This window comes from Daphnia carinata, chromosome 9 (genome assembly GCF_022539665.2).
Source record: "Daphnia carinata strain CSIRO-1 chromosome 9, CSIRO_AGI_Dcar_HiC_V3, whole genome shotgun sequence".
Classification (NCBI taxonomy): domain Eukaryota; kingdom Metazoa; phylum Arthropoda; class Branchiopoda; order Diplostraca; family Daphniidae; genus Daphnia; species Daphnia carinata.
Window position 1 is genome coordinate 5205797 of NC_081339.1, and position 24654 is coordinate 5230450.

At 41.1% G+C, this 24654-nt stretch overlaps 2 protein-coding genes across 2 annotated transcripts; both read left to right on the forward strand.

Annotated features, from left to right (window-relative positions):
* The first annotated feature begins 659 nt into the window (after positions 1-659).
* LOC130688695 (semaphorin-1A-like) lies at positions 660-21890 on the forward strand. Its single transcript, XM_057511697.2, has 15 exons — positions 660-991; positions 9090-9186; positions 11903-11948; positions 13817-13879; positions 13969-14076; positions 14437-14524; positions 14657-14761; positions 15311-15399; positions 15468-15609; positions 15716-15918; positions 16389-16534; positions 17875-17957; positions 18060-18291; positions 18388-19062; positions 19143-21890. The coding sequence occupies exons 1-15, from the start codon at positions 853-855 to the stop codon at positions 19768-19770; spliced, it is 2844 nt and encodes a 947-aa protein (XP_057367680.1). The 5' UTR covers positions 660-852; the 3' UTR covers positions 19771-21890.
* An 807-nt stretch (positions 21891-22697) lies between these two features.
* Positions 22698-24549, forward strand: LOC130688481 (venom allergen 3 homolog). The gene is made up of 5 exons (XM_057511465.2): positions 22698-22822; positions 23568-23747; positions 23812-23890; positions 23961-24096; positions 24179-24549. Exons 2-5 carry the CDS (start codon positions 23616-23618, stop codon positions 24399-24401), a joined length of 570 nt encoding a protein of 189 aa, XP_057367448.2. The 5' UTR covers positions 22698-22822; positions 23568-23615; the 3' UTR covers positions 24402-24549.
* The last annotated feature ends 105 nt before the right edge of the window (positions 24550-24654 follow it).

Consider the following 24654-nt stretch of genomic DNA (forward strand, 5'->3'; position numbering starts at 1 on the left):
CGTTTTCTTTTCGTACTATTTGAAGTGTGGTGGGAAAACGAGTTTTGAGCGCCTTCGTTCTGTCGTCATTTTGGCGCCAAAATAGTTGAAATTATGACCGCCAGATGCCATTGTATGACTCGAAACGCCATTTTTTGTTTTATTGTCGGCCTTCCATTCCAAACTGGCGACCTTGCGCAGTACTCCCTGAGGCCATCAGCCCTGCTCGACAGCCATTGGGGGAGAGAGAGCTCAAGTTTGATATATGCACGGCACACACAGCTACCGCCCTCCCCTCCACGTTTCAGGGAACCTGCGTCTATGCCTCGCAGTTGAGTTTTAGCCTTCAGTTGTAGAGTCGAGTGTCTCGTCGGTGGTTCGTTAGCGAAGCCTACGAAGCCTTTTTTTTATATTCGGAGCTGGCTGGCTGGGTCGCGTGCATTTTCCCCCAATCCTTATTTTTTTTTTCCTCCCTCCCTCCTTTTCATTTCAACTTTGGCACTCGAAGATAAAAAGAAAAAACGCGACGAAATTACGAATCTCCACCAGTTTTTGTTCTCTGCACGTTTTTTTTTGTTTTACTGTGTCTGCTGCTGCGTGTGTTGTTCTGTTATCGATTCCCAGTCGAAAGAGTTTTCCTCTCTCGTGTGTGCGTGTGTGTGAACAAACGACATGGCGTCATCTGAGATCGGTAGCTGAAAAAAAAAAACAAACTCGAATTTTGCCCCTTAAAAAAATCCAACGTTCTTGCACTAAATGGAATTTTAAGCTTTGGAAAAATCAGTGTGTGTTTTTTTGGCGCCCGAAATCGACAAAGAAAAAGGCGAAACATTAAGAAAAACAATTGAGAAACACAAGTCACAGGCGAGATCAATGGCTGCCGCCAAAACGAGTGTGCACAGTTCAGTTCCAACTGGTCCCATGTTTGGATTAATTTTAATGATGGCGTGGTCGACGAGCTGGGCGTCGTCGTGGCAAGAAAATGTCAAGCCCATCATGACCGTCAATTACGGTAAGTCCCTTAATATTTTTTTCGCCAATGAACCCCAGTTTTCATCGAAATTACGCCTTTGAAAAAAGACAAAAATGAATCCACACGGCGTGGACAGGAAATGTTGAATTCGAAAGAAGAACAGAATTCATTCCTGTTGCTTGTTCACCCTCCCCAGTTCTCGAAATAAAGAAAGGAAGAATAACAAGACACACACACACCCTGAAGGTGATGTGCCCTTCTTACCAGCTGCTGTCGCGTGCGGCCATCTTTCTTTCATGTTCGTCTGGTCTGCCAGATGGTCACCTGATGTGTGTTGTGTTATTTCCATTTGAAATGAAGAAGGGGGGGGGGGGAAACATTCGAATCAAATCTTGAGAAAGTCTATTAAAGAGAGAAAATGTGCACTGACCGTACGATATTTAGTGGATCAATTCGCTCATTAAGTTTAAATGGAGGGGAAAACATTCTCTCTTCTCAAAAAGATTTTTTTTTTTTTTTTTTCTAAACATCTACCGAAAATAGCAACAGTGGTTTCTATATTTTATTGTAGGAAAGGGTTTTTTCTGAATCCTTTTGTTGTTCCAGAGAAGAGTTTTTTTTCTTCTTCTTCTTCTTCCAGCGGATCAAATGGGCATAGGGGGGTCCAGGTGGGACAATCTCCACCTTCTCTTTTTATTTTTTATTATTATTGTTCGTTTGGGTGCGTTTCACCATAAATCGTCTTTTGTGTGCGTGTGTGTGTGTGTGGTTGTTCCAGGTGAAAATCATTTGAAAGGTTCTCTCTCTACATTTGAACCTGTCGTCTCTACCCATTTTTTTATTCGTTTTTCCCTTTTTTATTTGTGGGTTGGGTTGGCCGGAATCTAATTCGTTGAAAATGAATTAAAATTTTCTCTTCTTCTTTTAAAAGAAAAACAAAAAAATGAAACGACATTTTTCACGGTTGAGGGACGAAGAGAAAATCAAAAGTTTTCACGAAATCCTCTTGAATTGCGATCATTTCCCGTTATAAAAAAATATTCAATCTCGACTTTGTTTTTTTTTTCCTTTCACATTTTAAAGAAGAAACCACTTCCGGCAGGATGTCTTGTCTCTCGTAGAAATAAAACACACACACGAAATAGAGAAAGGGTCTCATAACTTAAACAAATTCATTCAGTTTAACCTGTTGACCTGGATGTCATTCCCCTCCCCTCATTTCCATCACACACGTTAGATCAAATGTGAATTTTCACTTGGAAAGAAAAGGAGGGAACACACGAAGTTTGTGAGCGTACCTGTTTTTTGCGGTTATTAGGACAACATCTAATATTACCAACGTTTTCACATGCGAGACGGACTTGGTGTTTTATAGGACAAGTGAAGGGGGAGGGGGGCCACACGGTGTTGGTTTACTTTAACGAAAAAGAAAATGATGATTCTCATCAGCCATTGCCAATGGAGGAGCTCTTTTACTTTAAGTAGCTTGAGCAACAGGGTCCTCCTCGCCCCCTTTGCTGGCCAAAGAAGTTTCGTGTTTCGCAGCTCATCCGGGGGGGGGGTTTAGAACTTGTTTTTTTTTTTTTTGTCCATTTTTGACTCATCATCAGCTGGATTACATCTTTTCACACAACTTTTTGGTTGTTTTTTTTTTCTTTTTTAAAGCAATTGTTTAATGATTCGTGACGTGATGAATCACCACGCTCTTTTTTTTTTCATTTGTGCGGATTTATGTGTGGCGTTTTGTTGATGCACATCGACGTTAAAGGCAGTACGGGAATGGGTTATGTGTCGATTGAATGTCTTGTGTGGAGGGAGGGGGGGGGAGGAGCTTTGTGTCTTGGGAGGCATTCCGGAGCTGTTTTTGTGGGTGGAAAAAAAGAAGGGACCAGTAGCCTTTCATCCAGCAGCCCGTTTTCTTCTTCCATGGAAATAAATAAATAAAAAAAAAAAAGAAGGGAAAAATATATATCCAGGGGCGCCCCTGGGTCGTTCTTTGTGGCCCTGGCAACTGGACAAACCGTTCGTATCTCTCATCCATCATCCCCGTTTTTATTTTATTTTATTTTTTTTTCCTTCTTTCGTGTTCTCTTTCTATTTATCCTTGTTTTCTCTCTTTTTCCTCACTCCGCGGGGAAATCATTTCGAAAGAGCAGAAAGAAAAAAAAAAGTTCCAAAACTGTTACGTTCGTTTCTTTGACGTTCTCGTGTTTTTATCCGGCCCTCCTCTTTTCCTCCTTCGCTTTTCCATACGTTCGTGCCATTCTCCAGTGGACTCTTTGAGTGTCTCTTTAAGCGCCTCTCTTTCACCTTCATTTTGTTTTTGTTTTTCTTCTTTAATTTTCATCATCATAATATCATAAACATTCAGCGCGGAATTTTTTTTTTTGAAAGGCACTTTCGTTTGTTGCGAGACGTCCCGCGATGTAATAATAATAAAAAAAACGTTCGCAATGTGTTGTGCGCAATTGTTTTTTTTTTTTGTTGTTTTTGTGTGTGTGTTGGAACAACAAAAAAGCAAAACCACCTTTTGTTTTTCACGGTCGGAATTGTTATTTATATATTTTTGTTTGAATGCGCGTAGATAAGAAGGACAAAATGCTTTTGATTCGTTTGGGAAGTTCACGTCCTTTGTTTTTTTTTTATTTGCGGTTGACTTGTTTCAATGATCTTTTTTTGGGGGGGCTTAACGATGTCAACCGCAATCCCCTTTTGATTTCGGCCGCCATGCACCAAGATGGACGGCGCTGATTTGATTGACCTTTTCTTGTTTTTTGTCGTCTCGTTAGTCGCATCTGATGTTAATAAGCGTTTCCGCTACTTGTCCGCTATCCTCTTCGTGTCTATTCAACTCGAGTTTGGCAGCTTTTTGCGTATTTAGCCGCGTTGCCAGTTTTCAAATCGGCTTACATCATTTCGGCCAATGTTCAAAACGGTGGCGATGCACGCAAAAAGAGCTCACGATTTATGACTTTAATATCGACTTAAGAGTGGAGGAAGGGGGGGGGGTGAGTAGACGTGAATTGATGTGACGAGACACCGTTGCCATTCATTTTTCTGGTTTTGGAAGTGTTTTTTTTTGTGCGTTTACTTTGATGTACGACTACGCACTTTGAATGTGTGTCATTTTCGAAGGAAACATTTCTCCTTTACAGGACAGGTGAGAAGACCCCCCGTTTCTCCATATGGAATTCCAGGTGTCCTGCAGATCCTCCCCCCCCCCCATTTGAAATATTTCAAATGCCTTCCACCCCAAAAAAAAATAAATCGTTTCTTTTCCCTTTGTCGTCTTGCCACAAATTGACCTTGCGTTTTACCTGCTGATTCGATTGTCGTTGATTGTAATCAGAAATCGTTTTATGGAACAAAATATTGCAGCGTTGCCATATCCCCACTCCCAAAAAACACGTTTTTTTTTGTTTTTTTTTTTTTTAAGGGCAAGATCGGAGAGCCCAGACGTGTTTATGAGGGAGGCCGTCTACTACTACTATCTCTCTTCTGTGTGTGGGTTTTGTCGACTGGAACGCACACAAAACCTTTGACCACCGAAACCCTCTTCTCCTTGTCTTTTCGGGGGGGGGGGGGTAACAAGACACACAATGCTCTTCCTAAAAAACAAAACAAAAAGAGATTTATCGCACATTACATGCCCGCCCACAGTGTCATTCCTTTCTTTTTTTTTTTTTTAGTGGGTGTGTGTGTGTGTCTTGCATTCTGCGTGGTGACTCTTGTGGGCTCGGAAAACCTTTAAATCGATACACACGTCAGGGACGCACAGTCTTTTTTGTTTTAAGTGGGGTGCCCTTTGTCTTAAGGAAGGTTAGAGACGTAATAAAATAAGATAGTCGGGCCAAAACGACATAGAGAGAGAGAAAGAAGGTGCATCATCACATATGCAACACGGTTTCGTATTTTTTTTTAAAAAAAAAGGAACTTTCTCTCGACTGTATTATGTAGGCCGAGTTCTCCCTCCCCTGCTGTTCCAAGCATTTCCATTTTCTCGTTTACTGGACCCTATCTTTTTTTTTTTCTTGTTGTTGTTGTTGTTCATCCTGGAACTTTTCTTTCCCCAAAGAAACCCCGAGGCTGAAATGGTGAAACAATACTCTTCTTTTTAAAAAGAAAAAAATGTGTATGGATGCGGGACGACAGCTTGTTATTATTGTTCGTGTCGTATTGTGTGCGTGTGTGTTGAATGCGCCAGCCGGCGGGCCATGTGTAAAGGAAGCGAGTGACAAATCCCGAGCTGCAAAAATGGATGACAACACACAGACGCGTTGACATGACCATAAGCCTGGCCAAATAAATAGAAAAAAAATGTATATTTAAAAAAAAAAAGATAATCATGTACAGATACAAAGGAGGAGGAAAAGAAGAGTCCATTGTAATAGCCACAGCAAGGCGAGTGTGACGTCATTCCGGAAGAAGAGCTGGAGGGGAGGGAAAAATCCGTTAGTCAGTGACAGGCGGAATGTTGTTGTTGTTGTTGTTGTTGAAAAAAAAAAAGTACAATACGAAAATGGCAACAATGTACATCGATGGCTCTTCTCCTCCTACTGTGCGTGCCAAATCGCAATTGGTTAGACGTTTCTTATTTTCTTGTAGCGTTTGCCGGTTGGCTCAATCACTGCGGACGCATCGACGAAAACAACTCAAATGTTGCGCGTGTCTTTTTTTTTTTTTTTTTTTTTTTGCCGGTCGTTCGCATATTTCAAAAAAAAAAAAAAAAAACAGGAAACAAGGAATGGTGTCGGTAGCGTCGGGATAGTTTTGACACGTTTTCTAATTTTGGGTTGTCTGCGTTGATTTGGCTACTTCCTCGTTCTACAAAGTTGACAGTGGCATCACACGACCTTCTTTTTTATTATTTAAAAACCAAAACAAAAAAAAAAAAACAACAACAACGCTCGGGGGGAGAAGAAAATAATGAATTCGTTTGCGGCCATTCAACTTGATTAACTCGTTATCTAGCACAAAGTCGGCGTCCGTTGTGGCATTCAAGAATCTGATGAATCCGGTCACGCTTCACCGTTGCTTCTTTTCCTTTTTTTAGTTTTGGCCGACGATAACCACAACATTTTTTTTGGGGGGGGGGGGGGAGGAGGAAGAAAGAAAAAAAAAGGAAATGGTTAGCGGAAGTTGTTACGCAACAACGGTCAGTAGGTAACAACAAACATGTGTTGATAAATGTTGAGCGAAACGCGTCAGAAATATGACGGCTGTTTGTTTTTGTTTTTCGTTTTTAATTCCACGTCTCAACGCCATCTAGCGTCTTTTATAGCGTTTCCGCCTTAGAAGATTTAAAAAAAAAAAAGCCACACTTATCTTTAAAAAAAAAAAAAAAAAACACCCTGTGCACGTTGCCTTGTCCGGTTTATCAAAAGATACACAACGAGAGGGGGGGGGGTGAAAAAAAAAAAGGGGAAAATAGGTAGACAAGATAAGAGCAGTTCCCAAACAATAAAAAGCATTTTTTTTTTTCTTTCTTATTATTGATAGTGGCTCTATGTTTGTTCCCACGACCTTCTTAACGTGACCTCAACTTGTTGTGGGGTTCTTTCAATTGAGAAGGGAGGGGATGTCCCTTCCAAGTAACAGAGGTTCTTTTCTTTTTTTATTCGAGTTCTTGTGTTCAATTGATGCCTTCCTTTTCGTGTGTAATGAGCAAAGTCCGTGTGGCACGGAACGCGTTTACGTTTCAAACGTTTTCTTTTGAAAATTGATTTTTTGAATAATGAATTCGAAATCAATATTTGAAAACGTTCGTAACTTCTGGATTGGGTGGTGGGGGGGGGAGGGCAGACACGTCACGCGGCTAACGTAGAATTTGAGTAATTGGATTTCAAGTGGAGGGATAAGACATTTCTTTCGCTGGTGACGCTGTCACACGTCAGATGGAAATTCACACCACCCTCCAAACACACGATCACGCGAGAACAGTTTGACGTACTTTCCCCATTTAAATTGTCGTACTTTTTAAGTTTGATACATTAGGGGGATTTAGTCCCTCCCTCTCTCTGTGCGCTTCAGACTAACCGACTGGAAGAGGGTGGGGGGAGAGAGAGAGAGAGAAACAAGCAAAATGGTGAATCTATATATAAATATATACAACTATCTTGTCTGGTCGCTTCTCCCTTCCCCCGTCTTTTTTTTTTTTTTTTTTGAACATCCCCTCTTATTCCGGAAGGAAGCGCCCAGTCCCTTATATCCGGAATGGTTGAGGGGGGGGGGGGGGGGGGTCCTGACTTGCATCGTTGAATCTCTTGCAATCGTTGGAACTGAAAAAGAAAAATGGGGAAAAGAAGGAGATGCGTCATGTATGCAGATTTTGAGAACAAAATGCGTTTCATCTCGCATTTCCCTCCCCCCCATTCAGCCCGTCCCTTTTTCGACCCCACCCTTTCCTCCAACAGATTTACCAGTTGGCCATTAACGTGCGCCAGCAGATGGTTTCGATATCCAATTTAGAAAGCCTTGCTCCTCTGTTGAATGAAACTTTTAAAGGGAAACGAGTTTCATTTTTTTTTTTTTCAAATATTCTCAAATTAAAAAGAAAAAAGAAATTCAATCAATTCTTAATCATCCATTTCTCTGCTTCTATTTTTCTACGAGTCTGTTCAACTGTCCGGCCGCTTAATTTTTTAGAAAAAAAAAGGGGGTCCGTATATGTTTTGTTTTGTTTTGTTTTTTCCACGACGAACAAACAACAACAAACTGCCTTCGAACCATCTGTTGTTTAAAAAAAAAATGGCCTCCGTTGTCCATCATCTCAGAGGCTGGGGGATGTCTCTTTTTTTTTTTTTCCTCATTTAAAAAAAAATCGAATAAAAATAAAGCCTTTCACGTTCCATACGAACTCGAAAAAGAAAAAAAAAAAAAAAAATAAAATATATACAAGCAATTGTGCACGAACGGCGAGGAGCTCTGCGAGAGAGGCATAGTCAAACAATGTGATTAGTCTAATAGAGTTTCAACGCCATCTCTGTTGTGTGTGTATATATATCTCGCTCTGTCCGCTTTGCTCTCCTAACACGGACACGCGCACTACTAGCGTGACTAACGGCCGCTTGGGACGTGCACAGTAGTCGAGTGCAATCTATTTTACACGACAAGAAGAAGAAAGGCGTTTTTATTATTATTATTATTATTATTGCCAGTGATGGCAAGTATTTTTGTTTTGAAAAAAAAAAAAAAAGGCTGGGAGCAATGCCATCGTCCATCATCGTTTCCCCTCTTATATTTGTATGGCATTTTTTTTTTTTTTTTTTTAAATTAAATATGAATTTAAAGAACATTAGTTTGAGTTTGCTGTGTTTTTTTTGGAATGTACGACGAAGGAAGGGGGGGGGGTTGACAAATGCCGGATGTTCACTTGGAAGAATTTGAAAGAAGAAGAAAAAAAAAAAGGATATTGCATCGATGTGATGACGTCATGTTAATCGGTCAATGGCGTGTGAGTGTCTGGCCAAAGATTTCTAATCTCTCGTCTTGCTTAACATGGACACGAGAATCAAGTGATGATTCACCATTTTCTCCTCATTTATCCAACTCGTCTTGCCACATTGTCGACAACGTTGCCCATTATTTCCACATTCACTTGAATCCCCCCCCCCCTCTCCATCAGATTCAAACAATTGGGGGGGAAAATGGCAACGTTGCCAAGTGTTTCACGTTGACGTCAAAAGATGGTAATCATCGTGAAAAAAAAAATAAGAAAAGAAGTTGATCGTTTGGCTTTCTCTTCCCCCCCCCCCATTCCTCTTTATGTGTAGGAAACCAAGTACCAAGAGGATGGCCCCACCCCATCCGATCAATACTCTCTTTGCTCTCTATCCGTCCATTCCGTACGCACATTTTCTTTTCCTTTCCCCCCAGTTTTTCGTGTAGAGATGGGGGGGGGGGATCAATCAGATGGAGCATTAAAAAAAAAGATAAAGTAGACTCTTTTGTTACATTGGATATGTAATTTTTTTTTTTTTTTTTTTTTTTTTTTTTTGATGATATGGAAGAGAAGTGGATGTTGAAGATGACGTTGTGCATTCGATTTGTGTGTGTCGTTGCCTGTTTGATTTGTTTTTCATGTGATATTCGATTTGTTTTGATGATGGATCTATTTTTGATTGATAACCAAATGCAGGAGCTGACGATGCGGTCCGTTTCCAAGGCAACACGACCAGTAAAGATCACTTCCGGCTATTGCAAGCGGATGGCGAATACGTTCTAGTCGGAGCCAGGTAAAAAGAAAAGAAAAAAAAAACCAACTGATTTCTTATAATTTTTTTTTTTTCCCGGTTGAGGTACGAAATTCGAAAAATTCAATTGCAAAGTTGTGATTCGTGTGTTTCTTTACGCTTCACTAGCAATCACGAGGCACTTGTTTTATAACATTTTCTATTTGACCTTTTGGTAACGGCCAAACTTTTCCTATTTCTCCCCGCAGCCAATGGCAAGCCTCTCTTTTCTCTCTCCCTTCTTTTTTTTTTTTTTTTTTTTTTATTATTATTATTTTTTTTTTTTTTCAAACAAACAGAGAAAGAAAAAAAAGAAATCTATCGTGACAACCGGAGAGCTAGTCCCGGTTGCTTGGGTATCAATAAAAACAAGGGGCCCCTTTCCACCCCAACCCCCCTCCCCCAAGAGTTTTCATATATACATCCCCTCCTGTCCCGTTTTATTTCTCTTTGTCGTCACGTGACGTGCAGACGACCGTATCGTTTGCCATCACAAAATCTGTATCACATCACACAGAAACGCAATCATCCTCACTTGTCCTACACGGATCCATCCACACCCAACTTTTGCCCCTCCTACCCACCCCCCACACACAAAAAAAAAATAAAGAATTGAAAATAAAAAAAAAATTGTATTTACAAGATTATATAGACTACGTATGAGTTTGAAGGGGGAGGGAGGGTAGGCTGTACACATACATGAAATCGATCGATATCTTCGTGTAAGTGCGCCTTTCAGAGCGCGGGAGGGGGGGGGATTCACGGGACGAAGGGAGGATAGATGGGGCTATCAAAAATGAGGCGGTCGTGAACAAGATAGAGTGGGGGGGGGAGTTTCTTGAAAATTCTCTTTTAGCCCCCCCCCACACACACACACACACACACTCTCTTTGGTGATGATGGATATCCTTCAGTTTCAACCTTTTCGATTCACGTCTTCTACTTGTGTGTGTGTGTGTGTGCGACTCCCCGTTGGGATTATGTAAATCGAACGGGCACGTTATTACACAGGAGAGGCAAGGGCCAGCATATCAATCTGCCCATATTGAGAAAAAAATGTCTTTTTTTTTCCATTGGGATTCTTTTAAGATTCTCTAAAGATTCTTTTGAAAGAATCTTTAAGATTTTTCTTTTTTGTTTCAATTTCTATCAACGTTTTTATTTTCATTTTTTTTTTTTTAAAGATTCTTTTATGATATGCTAATTTTTTTTCCAAAAAAAAAAAAAAAAATCTAATAGACATCCATCGTCCCAACAGCGTTTATTTTCATTTTTTCTCTGTGACTGGTCACTAAGCTCGTTAACTTATGCCGCAACAACTTCTTGACGCTGAAAAGGTTGTTGCGTGAGCGCGTGTTAAGCCCTCTAACGGCCATCCGGGATGCCACTCGATTTCTCTCCCCCCATTTTGTGTAACAACACACGCAACGCCACAAAATCTAGCCAAAATATTATGAAATCCAATCAAATTTGAATGCAATTCCATTTTCATTTGTATATCCGATATTTCCCGCCTTCCAAACGTTTTTTTTTTTTTTTTTTTTTTTTTTTTAAAGGAACTCGTGACGTAACAGTTAGTGATTTCTCTCCGGCCGTGCCACGTATCGATCCGTCCTACAAAAACATTGTTACACACTCTCGTTTCTTTTGCTCATTAATAGCTTGAAAAGAATCCAAAAAATGCTTTGTGTCTTGTTTTTGAGGCCGTGTCTGTCCGTCTGTCCGTCTGTGTGTGTGTGGTCCCCAACAAAAAAAAGAAGAAGAACTTTTGACTCCCCTTTCTAAAATGCTCATTAACGCCGAAACATATGCAAACTTGAAACAACGAGGGATTTCGCTGGAACAATTTGTTTTATTTTTTTTTTTTGTTTTTGTTTTTAAGACATGAGAAAGAGGGGGGGGGGGGATGCTGTCCATGACATCGATTTTCATTGTTCATTATTTTCCGTGTTTTTTTTTTTTTTTCTTTCCGGATGGAAGTAGAGGGGAGGGGTGTTGATACGACATACCAGTCCACTTTGGGTATATAAAAAAAAAAAGGGGGGGGGATGTCTGTGCATGTCTGATGAGTCTCTGGTGAATCACGTCGTAGCGAAAAAGGGAAAAACAGGGATCGATATCTCTCGGGCTGCTCTAAAAATATCCCCGGCCGATGTGAATCACGAAAAGAGAATTTTGGCCAAATGCGGGGAAGTTTCCGCACCGCAGATTTTTCATTGGCAAGACTCTTTTTGTTTTCTCTTGAAACATGGAAGATGGCGCTTCTATTTTATTTTATTTTATTTTATTTTATTTTTTTCGGACACGTCGGAAGTCCGTTGAAAAGACGGAAGGAAATGGAGAGCAGGGTATGCCACCACTACTCCCGCAAATAGAGACTAATAGACATCGGCGGGGGTTGGGGGGGGGAGGGGGAAGAAAATGTGGGGTGTTGAAACATTGAAGAGCGATCCCCCCCCCCCCCCAAAAAAAAAATCTATTTTTTTTTTTTTTTTTTACTATGTTATGTGGCGTGTGTGTGTTCCAGATTCTGTGTGCCCATGCGCCATCTTATCGATCCGCCTTTGGCTATTTCTTATATATAATTCTATGTACCCAGTATGCAAGGTTCGATTTGTTTTTTTTTTAACGATATACCCACGCTTGTTTTTGTTTTGTTTCTTCTTTTAAATATGTCAATTATTAAATAATGGAAATTGTTTTGTTTTCAAATGAACAGGAATGCCGTCTACAATTTGAGCATGCCGAATATGGTGGAGAACAAGGTAATTCATCATTTCAATTTCAATTTCAGTTTTGGTTTTTGTTTTCCTCATCGTGTTCGTCAATGATCTAGTTCGACACCAATCGATATATTAAAGAGCCTCTCAATAGTTTGATGTGAACTGCCATCCTGTCGATGTGATTCGTCTCCTCGAAAAACAAAACAAAACGTAATGGTGATCATGTGAAACGTGTCGTGAATGGGTCAGCAGTTTTGTCCGGGAGTTCAAGAAAACACAATAAAAATATAAAAACAAAACATGGAGGGATGTAAGAGAGAGGCTTTTCGAAGACCGAGGGTAGAAGGATCACATAGTCGTTGTCCAGGGTTACTTGAAAGCTCAATTAAGATCCTGTCGACACCCATACAGCCTCTCTCTCTCTCCCTCTTCACGCAGTTTTGGGGGGTGGGGGGGGGGGTATTGGGAAAAGTGGGGAGGAGGGAGGTTTGTAACAAAAGCTGGCCCGTTGGCAACCGACTTAACGAGCTTTGCTCCTTCTCTTTTGTTTTGTTCTCATCGTTAATGGCATTCCGGGTTATGGCTTCACCATTACTTAGCCAACGAGTTTTTTCTTTTTGTTTTTTGTTTTTTTTTTTTTGTTTTTTTAATCACGTGATTTATATTTCGGTTATGACAATAGATTCTTTTTTTAAGTTCTAAAAAAGAGGTCCGGACATTTTTCCTTATTTGGGTGCGGGATTTTTTATTTATTTTTTTTTTTAATTCTTTCTTTGCTATGGCGCCCACTTTGGGATCAAACAGATGCGTTGCTCTTTTTCTTTTTTAGGGCTGAAAGGATTTTTTTTTTTTTTTTTTTTATCAAAAATGTTTTTCCTTATCATAATTCCTCCCAAGGGCGAACATATTTTTAAAGAAGATTCTTCTTTCTTTTTTTAAAGATTTTTTTTTTTTTTTTTCCTCTTTGGAGACACGGACTTTCTGGAACGTGCTGTTGGCATCGAAAAAGAAAAGAAAAAAAAAGACGAATAGGTTTTTATATTTTCCTCTCTCTTCAATGTCTGTTTTTTTTTTTTTAAATAAAAAAAACAAAAAAAAAAAAAGACGTGCGTGAGAAATGTGTCTTTCCGGTGTAATCCCCCCGGTCTCTCATTCCTAATATAGCAACAGCTTTTTTTTTTTTTTTTTTTTTTTTAAACTGAATTATCCTCCATTTTCCCCAACTTCTTATTTTTCGAAAACTTATTCCAGACACACGCACACAAACGTATCAAACCTTTCAGTTGGTGTAAGAAAATGAACGACGGACGTTTCCGAAAAAGCCGTCCGTCCGCTCTTTTATTGCCCTCATTCGGTTGCAGAAGAAAAAGAAAGAAAAATGTGCAGACATCTTTAATGCGATCCGGCAACAGTGGAAAGAAAGACCGGGAAATTTGAATTTTCTTTTCCTTTCTTTTTAAAGGCGTTTTTTTTTGTTTTATTCAGCAGATCTCTGCGACGTGTAACGATTTTTTTTTTTTTTGCGTAGAAGGTCTGGACGACACCCCGATCGATAAGCTGCTCATTCACAACGTTTCCATGTGTTATTTTTTTTTTTTTTTTTTTTTGCGCGCGCAAAAACAAGCACGACAGGACCGGAGACACACTTTGCGTGTGTGTGTGTGTGTGTCGCGGGTCGCTATTTATAAATCGTAAATGAAAAGGGCCGGCGCTTTTGGTTGCGGGTGATCTAAATTTGGCTATCTGCCTTTTCATTTATGCATGCGAAAAGAAAGACGTCGATTTGGGCTTTTTCGGGGCCATTGACGTCATTCAATCATTCTCGATGCAACGTGTCGTCATTCGTGCAATGTACAACTTTGTGCCATTTGACATTCATCGGTTAATTCATTTGTTTTTGAATGAGGCAGAAGGTCGAATGGTTCGCGCTGGAGGATCACGTCAAAATGTGTCAGCTGAAAGGTCGCAGTGAGGTAAGTTTTTTTTTTTTTTTTTTGAACAAACAAAATAAAAACAAAAATGTTTAAAAAAAAAAAAACCCAAAAAATCTAAAATCAAACAGGAGGAATGCCAGAATTACATCCGAGTGCTGGCCATGAAGAGTCCCGGCCGTCTGTTGCTATGCGGCACCCACGCCTACAAGCCCATGTGCCGCGAATACGCCTACAAGGTCATACATCTTTTTCGCCTCCTTTTCATATGCTAATGTTTTTGTTTTGTTTTAACACAAGTCGTTTGGCCAAAAGAATAGCAACAACAAAAAGGGGGGGGGGATTTCCTAATGTTGTTCAACTTCATTGTCGCCATTTTTTTTTTTCTTTCTTGTTTGTGTGTGTGTGAAGCTTTTTGGGGCATCGGGGATCGATCGATGTTGTGCTTATCTGTCGGCTCGATTGACGTCACTACTCGTTTAACGCCCTCGCTAGTCAACCATCTGATTTTCTTCTCCCCTCTTTCTTCTTCTTTTTTTTTTTTATGTATTTAATGCGCACGAATCGTGTGACGCACACACACACACACACACACGCAGGACGGTGAATACGTTTTGGAGAAGCAGGTCAACGGCCAGGGCGTCAGCCCTTACGATCCATCACACAACTCGACGGCCGTCTTAGTCGGTAAGTGCTGTACAATGAAGAGCCAATGAACGATGTTCTTGCCTTTTCCTTGTCGTCTGCACGTTTTCGATTGGATGATGAAATGTTAATTTTTTGTTTGTTTTTTTTTTTTCTTTTAAATATTCAAATTAGATGGCGAATTGTTTGTGGGCACAGTCGCCGATTTCTCCGGCATGGATCCGCTCATCTACCGGGAGCCTTTGCGCACGGAACAGTACGACGCCACAAACCTGAACGGTAAAACAAAAATTATCACATAAATTTTTTATTTTTTTTATTTTTTTTTTTTTTCGTCGATAATTGCGCAATGTTTGGACATGGGATTCATTAAATGCGAATGAAAATTCTCACGTATTTATCACGACGCTACCGGTCCCCCCCCCCCTAATGGCAAAGGGCACAACATGCAATCTCAATGCAAAGTCCATCCATCGGAATGTTTCGTCCATCAGGCGGGCAAAGAGAGGGGGGAAGGGGTGCGGATGGGAACGATCAACTTGGATTGTTCCATTTCCCCGTACTCTATGGTGTTTCCCAACACACATTTTTTTTTTTTCTTTCTTTTTTTTTTTCTTTTTTTTTTATGGCCGTTTTTACTATAGGGATACAACTCTCTCAAAAAAAAAAAAAAAAAAAAAAAAAAAGAACGTCACGCGATCGACGCCTCTTGTTTGATCAATATTTTTCTAGCCAACGCCCACACGCACAGATTAAAAAGAAAAAGTTAATTCATTTTTTGTTTTTTGTTTTTTTTTAAATTTCAATTTCGTGGAATGGAAAATGCAGCTCCGAATTTCGTCAGCTCATTCGCTCACGGCGATTACGTCTACTTCACATTCAGGGAGACGGCCGTCGAGTACATGAACTGCGGCAAGGTCAGTTTCCCTTTCCTCGAATTTGATGAATTGAATGTTTGAATATTCAAATGGAATTTGATTATTAGACGGTGTACTCGAGAATCGCGCGCGTATGCAAATCGGATCGTGGCGGGCCTCACAAATTCCGCTACCGCTGGACGTCCTTCCTCAAATCGCGTCTCAACTGTTCCGTTTCCGGCGATTATCCGTTTTACTTTAACGAAATCCGTAAGTTGATTTTTGTTTTTTTTTTTAAATCCTGTTGTTGTTCTCCGCCTATGCAACAGATGGCAACCTAATCGTTTGAAAATCATGATGCATTTCCATTTTGAAGAATCGACTGCCGGCCCTTACGAGAGCCGTCACGAAGGGAAACGCGTCGACATTATTTACGCCACGTTTACGACGCCTTCCAACGCTCTGTCCGGTTCGGCCGTCTGCGCTTTCCGCCTCCACGACGTCGAGAAGGTCTTTGACGGCGCTTTCAAAGAGCAGGCCGCATTGAACTACAATTGGCTGCCCGTTCCGGCCCACAAGGTATAGCTGCCCGTCTCTCTCTCTCTCTCTCTCTCTCTCTCTCTCTCTCTCTCTCTCTCTTTCTCTCTCTCTCTTTCTCTCTCTCTCTTTCTCTCTCTCTCTTTCTCTCTCTCTCTTTCTCTTTCTCTTTCTCTCTCTTTCCATCCGTTCCGGGATGGACACGTGAAGCGGGGGAGTGGGATTCTCTCTCTCTCTCTCTCTCTCTCTTCCAAAGTCATTGAAAATGAATTTCCGAAAAGGAAGATGTGGGAGGAGTGGCATTTTTTTCTTTATATCAATTCAATGGCAACGTCCAGTCATCAGTCAAGCGGAAAGCCAATTGAAAACTTTCAAGTGTGTCGTGTGTGTGTGTGTGTGTGAGCCGACCGCAACCGCAAGGTTCTTAGTTTGGGGAAAAACAATTACCATGTTGAATAACAAATGAGCGATAACGTCAACATTTTCTAATTGAATTTTGAATTGAATTGCAGGTACCGGAGCCGAGACCTGGACAGTGCGTCAACGACTCGCAAACGCTGCCAGACGTGACGCTCAACTTTATCAAATCGCATTCGCTGATGGACGAATCGGTTCCGTCGATGCTCAACGAGCCGCTCATCATCCGCACCGGATTCCAGTAAGTTTTTTTTCTTTCGCTTCTTTTTTTTTTTTTTTTTTTTTTTTTTTTTTTTATTCTCGTCCGTACGCGGATCGATTGGGATCGACTTCGTTAAAACGATCCAATTGAGAGAGCACACACACAAGGTCCTCCCCGTCCTTCTTTTTTAGGGTTTTTTTTAACGGCCCACTGCTTTAACAGCCATGGCCGCCATTGTGGCGGTTGATGATTGCGACGTGGTTAGTGCCAGACTGGGCACAATGCGGAGGCCAATCGTTTTGCCCAGCTTCGTTTTTTTTTTTTTTTTTTTTTTGTGCGGTTTCGGCCCGCATGAAAAGTGAGGTCCACGTCGGTGCACGCAATTCAAATGATTCTTTATCCAATTATGAAATATCGGAGACGCTGGAGAAAATAGAAATGAAAAAGGGACTGACATTGTTCTATAGAAGCCTCGCGTCCCTCACCCCCCTCTCTCGGGGGGGGGGGGGAAGGGGACCTGGGCAGTTCATTCGATCTCACTTCTCAACAATGGAGAGACGTGAGCATTTCAATGCGTTTGGTAAACCTCGGGATTAAATCTACCGTCGTTCAAAATGATTTTGAATTATATTTGCCGTTCGAGTTGGGGTATGGATACTAGAGACATCTATTGTTCAATTTTTTTTTTCTCGGTTGTATATTTTTTTTTTAGGGGAAGTGAGTCCTGTCTGTTTTTATGACTTGATCTTTCAAACAAGGTGAGGCGGAAGAAAGAACGTTGTTGTATTTTCGTGACAGTGTCGATCTTTACCGAATTAGACTTTCAAAAAAAAAAAAAAAAAAAAAAAAGACATTCGCCAGAACGTACCGGTTCTTTTGTGTCAAACGGGGTAGTGAATCGCTCACCGAGATTGCGGGGCTTGGATGTGGCTTTTCGAAACACGAAGCGGATGGATGAAAGAAAGGAGGGGAGGGGGGGGGTTAGAAGGAACATAATCCTTTTTGGCTTTTTTGACTGGAATGTCGTTCGTTATGAACCTCTAGCAGGTACGAAATAAATGAAAATAGCGCAACCACCGTAACGCACTGTGCGTGTCTGTCACAATGGAAAAGAGGGGAGTACAAGAATGTAAAGTCTCCCCTCTCCTATCTGCTGTCACGTGAACGAGGGGTTCCATCCTGCCCCCTCATTCTTTTCTTTTTTTTTTTTTTTTTTTTTTTCGTAAAAAAGAAAAATTGTCTTTATGAGAGAAGACAAATGAAATGTTGAATTCTCGGAATGTCCATTGTCGATTCTCGCCTAACGTCTTTTTCTTTTTTTTTTTTCTTTTTCTTTTTCTTTTTCTATTTCTTTTTTTTTTTTCCCCCTTTATCAACAGTCACCGGTTCACCAAGATCGAAGTCGATCCGCAAGTTAAAACGCCAGAAGGCAAATACTACGACGTCCTCTTCATTGGCACAGGTAAGCATTTGATCGTTGCGCCATCTTTTGATTGATGCCAAAAGTACAACAAGAATTTCATTTGACTTCACACACATTTCTAATTTGATGAAAAATCAAAAGATAACGGCAAGGTGATCAAAGCCATCCGCACCGATTCCGGACAGCAGGTGATCATCGAGGAGATGCAAGTGTTCCCCACCTCGGTGGCCGTCACCAACATGATGATCCATCGCGGCAAGATGGGCGGCCCTGACGGCGCTTCGGAAGAAGCCCGGCTCGTCGTGTCCTCTCAGAGCGAGATCGCTTCGCTCAAACTGCAGCGTTGCTACAGCGACAAGGTGTCCACCTGCAGGTGAAATGAAAAAAAAAAAAAAAAAAAATCTCTCGACTCTCTGCCTCCTACTCCGTGTTCGTGTTGCAGAGAATCTGAATTTTGATGTTGTTTTAGCGATTGCGTGAAATTGCGTGACCCGTACTGCGCGTGGGATAAGCGCAAACAGAAATGCGTGGCCGTCGGGTCGTGGACGTTGGGCACGAACCTGTTCCAGAACGTCAACACGGGATTGCACGAGTCCTGCCCGGAATCGACCCACGGCAAGTCTCTGGTGAAAGCGCCGCCGAGTCGCGACAACAACGCCGGATACGTGGCTTCGTCTTCCTCGTCGGCTTCCGGCATGGCCGAAGCGTCGCTCTTCAACGCCGATTTTCCAGCCGCGCCTCCGTCGTCGTCGTCGGGGGGCCCTTCCAGGAGCGGCAAATCGTTCGCCACGCACAGCCACGTGGCGTCGGACGTGCCGGACGGCGACAAGGACGAGGCCAATGGCGGCGCCGACATGGACGCGGCCATGGACGGCGGTTTGGATTTGGACGACATGGACGACGTCGGCGGTTCGGTCAGAGGCAACGACGGCCCCAGGATCGCTCCAGACGAGTCGCAGCCCAAGTACACTGTCGAGACGCTGGCCATCGCCGTGGCGGCCGGATCCCTGGCCGCCCTCTTCCTCGGCTTCGTCCTGGGCTACTGCTGCGGACGGAAATGCCGCAAGAACGAGGAGGACAACATGCCCTATCCGGACACGGAGTACGAATACTTTGAGCAACGTCAAAACTGTCACATGCGCAGGTGAAATTATTTTTCAAACGTTTTTCAAATTTCATTTCAAATTGAAATTTCGAATTTTTTGCCGCTTCTTTTCCCGTTAGGTTACAAGAGGATCCGAAGTTGCTTCCGCAAGAGGAGGCCACGTACGCCGAACCGATCCTGATGCCGACGGTGAACAAGACGATGACGTTGACGCCCAGCAACATCGTCCAGCACCAGCAGCAGCACCAGCAGCAGCAGACGAACGGCAATCATTGCGGCGCAGGTTACAGCGCCACGTCGCCCAAGGCGACGCTGCGCAAAGTCATCAACAACCACAACGCTGCGCTGACGTCGAACAACGCGGCCAACAGCCAAGTAGGTGCCCTTTTCGAAACGTGCCCGTCTCCTTGCCCGTCCAGCGGACTGTACGCGCCGTACAGCGATCACGCCAACAATTACGCCACGGCCAACAACGCGACGCTGTCCAGCAACGCGGCCAGGGATCCTTACAGCAGCTTTCGCAGTCGGGACGCTTACGGCGCCGGATCGATCAGGAGCCAGCACCAGGCCGCCTTCAACGGCCAGCAACAGCAGCAGCTGGCGCCGTTGGCCGGCGGACTGCAATCGTTGGGCCCGTTGGACGGCTCGACGGCCCTCTACGGCGGCACGTTGCGCTCCAGCAACAAAGCGGCCAATTTGGCCGACAATTACGGAACGGCCCGTAGTGTCAAAAAGGTCTACCTCTAAAAAAAAAAAAAAAAAAAAGTCTGACGATCGCGATTTTTCAAGTCCTCAGTTTAAAAAAAAAAAAAAAAAAAGAAAAGAAAATTCCAATTGAATTGTTTAAACAAAACAACAAAAAAAAAACAATGAAATTTTAATTGTTGGATTTTCTTTTTCATTTTTTTTTTTTTTTTTTTTTTTTTTTTTTTAACGAACGATGGGAAAGAAAAATGGAGTATGCAAATCATTTTTTTTTTTTTTGTTGTTTTTGAAGTTTTTCTCACTCGTCCTTAATCGGTTTCATTATCAAAAATCTCCTGCGACACGGAACAAAAATTATTTTGTACGGGTTTCAAATCGACGTTTGATTCATACGAGACATGTGTTTATTTAAAAACAAACTAACAAAAAAAAAAAAAAAAAAAGAGGGGAAATTCTATTGATGAGCGAGCCAGCCAGCCCGCGAAAATCAGTGCAATACTGATGTCCAGCAGAAAAAAAAAAAAAAGAAAGAAACTATGTCCAGCTATTGCTTTTCTATACACTCTTTTACGTTGATTCATTGTCAAGTTAAACAAAACAAAACAAAACAAAAAAAAACACAAAAACAAATTCGTGCTTTGTAATTTTTCCCCACTCCTCTCACTTTGATATATCTCTTATACATAACAATTATTCAAATGGCCAATGTCCCCTCGCCCCTTATCTTTTTTTTTTTTTTTTAACATCGTCTTGCTACATTTTTGTTGTATAATTTAATTCGTTTTTTTTTTTTTTGTGTGTGCTATGAGAATAGCGAAAAACAAACTTGACATTTATTATTTCTATTTTCTTTCAATTTTCAAGTCCCTTTCGTGTCGTGTTGCCCGAGGTGATGTGTACATAATTTCTCTGTAAAATTGGTCACACATTTTGATTTTTTTTTTTTTTTTTTTTTTTTGAGTTCCATTCGATATTTTTTTTTTTTCTTTTATTTTAAAAAGAAAAAGAAATGCAACGAGAGACACGCAGAGATTGAAAACAAAAGAATGGATAAATAATAATAATGTTTTTTTTTTTTTTTATAAATTTGTGAGGAAAGGTGAGGGTTTTGAATCGAAGCAGCTCTTAAACAAAATCTGTCTATAAAATCTATTTTTCATCTTCTTTTTGCCTCCCAATTTTGTTTCAAATGTCTTTCCATTTTAGTTGTAATTATTCCTTTACTCTCGTCCTTTCCCTTCATTCACTTTTCTTTTTATGTGTCTCTATCCTACACGACAACAAAGATCGTTGTTTTTGATGTGGTTTCGTTATAACATTCACCTCTCCCACCCCAACCCCCTCCCCTTTTTTTTTTTTTTTTTTTCATATAACAAACGGTAAAACAAAAGATAAACAAACAAAAAAAAATAAATAAATAAGCCAAGGGTGAAATCCCCGTGTTATTTTGGGGGTGAGATGACAAGTCCGATCCAAAGTTGATTGATGAAGTTGAAATTATAACCAAAAGAAAAAAAAAAAAAACATGAAACATTATTTTGTCGTCTATGCGTGTTTTTGTGTGTGTTGATTTTTTTTTTTTTTTAAAGAAAACAGTCCACCTATCTCTTATCGCGTCACACACAAGAAAAAAAGAAAAAAAAAAAAAAAAAAGTATAGAGACACGTGCGTAAAGCCACGATCGAATGTGAATATTTTGAAATGAATTTCTTGTATTTTGTTCGCGAAGGGTTGGGGGAGGGCGGGGTGCGGTTTCGTGTGCACGGGTGACGTTAACATTTCCAGCGCCCTCTTCTTCGTGTGCCATTTGTTTCTTCTATTTGGTCCGCTAATCTGGAAATTCATTTTTTTTTTTTTATTAAATTTATTACACGAGTAAAAAAAAAAACGAATGAACAGATAACAATCAACCATCTATTTATAAAAAACGCATCTTGCCACACACGCTGCTGCCCGTTTAATATACATACATATATATTTGTTTCTCTCTTCTTTCCCTGTTTTTTTTTTTTTTCTTCTGTGGAACGGACCGAGAAAAACACACACAACAAATTTGCAAAAATCGAAGAAAAGAAAAGAAAAAAAAAAAAATTTATGCGTCGCTTTGTATCTCGAATTTTGTCTGTGGTTGAACGGCAATATATATATATATATATACCATCCATCATGTGTTTTGAACAACTATATTTTTAGTTTTGAATTCGTTTTCAAATTCTTTTTAAAATTGAAATTGAAATTTTTCTTTTTTTTTTCTTTTATCGTTTTGTAAAACGCCCATTTTCATTTTTAAAATGATTGTGTTCCAGGAACTCTGAAGGGCAGTGGGCTCTCAGTAGGGAATCGCAATTCTATTGAAATTGTTTTGCGTGTACATATTATAAAGATAATCCAAAAGTGCGCAGAGATTGGCACTGCAAAATTGATTTCCGATTCCACTTTTTTGAAATGTTGATGATTCCCCTGGGCGAGTATTTTTTTTTTTGACAATTTTGGTTTAAACATATGAATTAATCATTTGTTTTTGTTGAATTGTTGGTAAAGGTGCTGCTTTCAAGTCGGTCGGAAGCGGTCAAAACCGAGCAGACGATCGAATTGCAATTCACGGAGGACCAAGACATCGATCGTGACACTTTCCAATGGTCTTGGTCGTCACGTAGCCTCCGGCCAATGTGAGAGAATTGAACCTCAGCCAGAGGCCATTTCCCAAACCAGATCTGGGTGAGCTTTTCAATTCAATTCACCTCATTTAATATTGAATGACGTTCCCAGGAATTCGTGTCTAACGATCATCATTCCATGCAGGTACACCGGGATGATCGTTTAGCTAATGGCCGCCTGGCAATGGGTCCAGAAATGCCCGATTTCATCACGATCGTTTGAAGGTAAGAACTCATTAGCAACGTATTTATAGATGCCAACATTTCGTTTCATTTTTCCCAATCAATAGAATTTGTTCTATCGTAATGGTCTTGCCTCGATAATTTCATTGATGCAAACACAGATATGCAAATGGAACAGAATATTGCGATGACGTCGAGCCAACGGACGCAGCTTCTCACAAGTGGATAACGTCGACTACCAAAATGCCATTGACGTCAGTTCTAATTTGATTACCTCTCGTCTCGTGTTGGTGACCTTTGCTTTTGTGGGCATGTCGAACGAGTCCCTAAACCATCACATGAAGCCTCCATCGGCCATTATACTGCCAATTATTGTGGTACTGAAACCACAGCTGTGCGTTGCTCGGCCACGCCACTACCCGTACAACGTCGTTCAGAATGATTTAACGTTTGCAATTACAAGCCGCCGAGTAACATCGATTTGTCATCTGCTAACTGCCCTTTCATTTCGTCACGAACGGCGTAATCGATTCTCTTCTTTTAGGAGCTTTTCAAAATCTCAATTCCATTTAAAGTTGATTCCATTCTTGGACGTGAATCTCGATTTCAGTCCGGCCTGATGGATGGAAACTTGTTTGTCGGACAGTGTACTCGACATCAAACGAATTGCGAAAGAGAGAACCGTTTCCCCCTTTGAACAACAAACTTTTTGCTGTCACTAGTTCAAGTTGGCCATTTGAAGTTTTTAAAATTTGACCCCTCCCCGAAAGTGGAACGTTGTTTTGTTTTGCAGGCCAACGGGGAATCAAAAGAAAATTCTGTAGTAAAAAAAAAAAAGGAACAATCAGTGGTTACCTGACTTCCTTCCCGAAAACAAGATGCCTCGTTCTATGTGCCAAACGTTTGTTGTTTTATTTTGTGTGGCAAGTGTCCAAAATATCGCCGATTTGATTGTCTTATCGTCATTTTAATGAATTCAATTCGATGATTTTTTTAAAGATCGCTCGTTGCCAGTTGGATGCCAATAGATGCGAGGACGTCATTGAAATGGAAATGAGCGAAGACGACGTCGATACGATTGTCGGACTTCACAACGATCTCCGTCGTAAAGTGGCGTCCGGCCAAGAGGATTTAGGATCACCTGGTCCACAGCCAACAGCCACTTTCATGCCCGACTTGGTTATTGATGTGACACATTTTTGTGTCCTAAATATCAAAGCTTCATTGCAATTATTTCGTGCAGGTCTGGGATCAGGAATTGGCCGATGCTGCGTGGCAATGGGCACAGAATTGCGAGTTTCAACACGATCCCAATCTCAACGGTAAGCTGAATACATCAACATGCAATTTGATTTTGTAGGAATAAGTTAACATTTTATTTCTAATATACAGATATGCAAATGGGCCAGAATATTGCAATCACGTTCAATTCGAGGCAGTTGACCACACCAAACTGGGCCGACTCTGCTATTTATCCTTGGTACTCGGAGGTGGAGCACATGGACTGTCGTAGCGTTTCCAGTTTCACGTAATTTACATAAATCCAGAGGGATTAAATTTCAGGCATCGACATTAAACGTTTTTCTTATGAATGGGTTTGGGGGATAAAGGAGTCTTCAAGCACGAAACGGACAAAACATTGGCCACTACACTCAAGTGGCGTGGGCTGGAACGACGGCTGTGGGATGTGCATCCGTCGGCTACTCGGACTATTCCATCCCTGAAATGCCCTACAGAATTTTGTATGTCTGCAATTACAGTCCACCTGGAAACTACATCGATCAGCCAGTTTACGACGTAGATTTCTCGTCGTCCTACTGTCCTGACTATTAACATCAGTCAGTCTTGAGTTGAATTGAACAAAATCAACGACTTCTTTGAAACCCCCAACTTTGGATGTATTTAGTTTGCAGTTTTGTTACATTCATTTTGTTTAAAAATTTAAAATTGTCAAGTCATGTGAACGTTGACATTAGTTTTTAGTTCAATGCACGAAAAATAAATAAATCATGATCGTTAAAACAGATTGTCAACGTTCGTTACCATAGTAACGAGGAATTAGCCAGCATTGAAAATTGCAGACTAC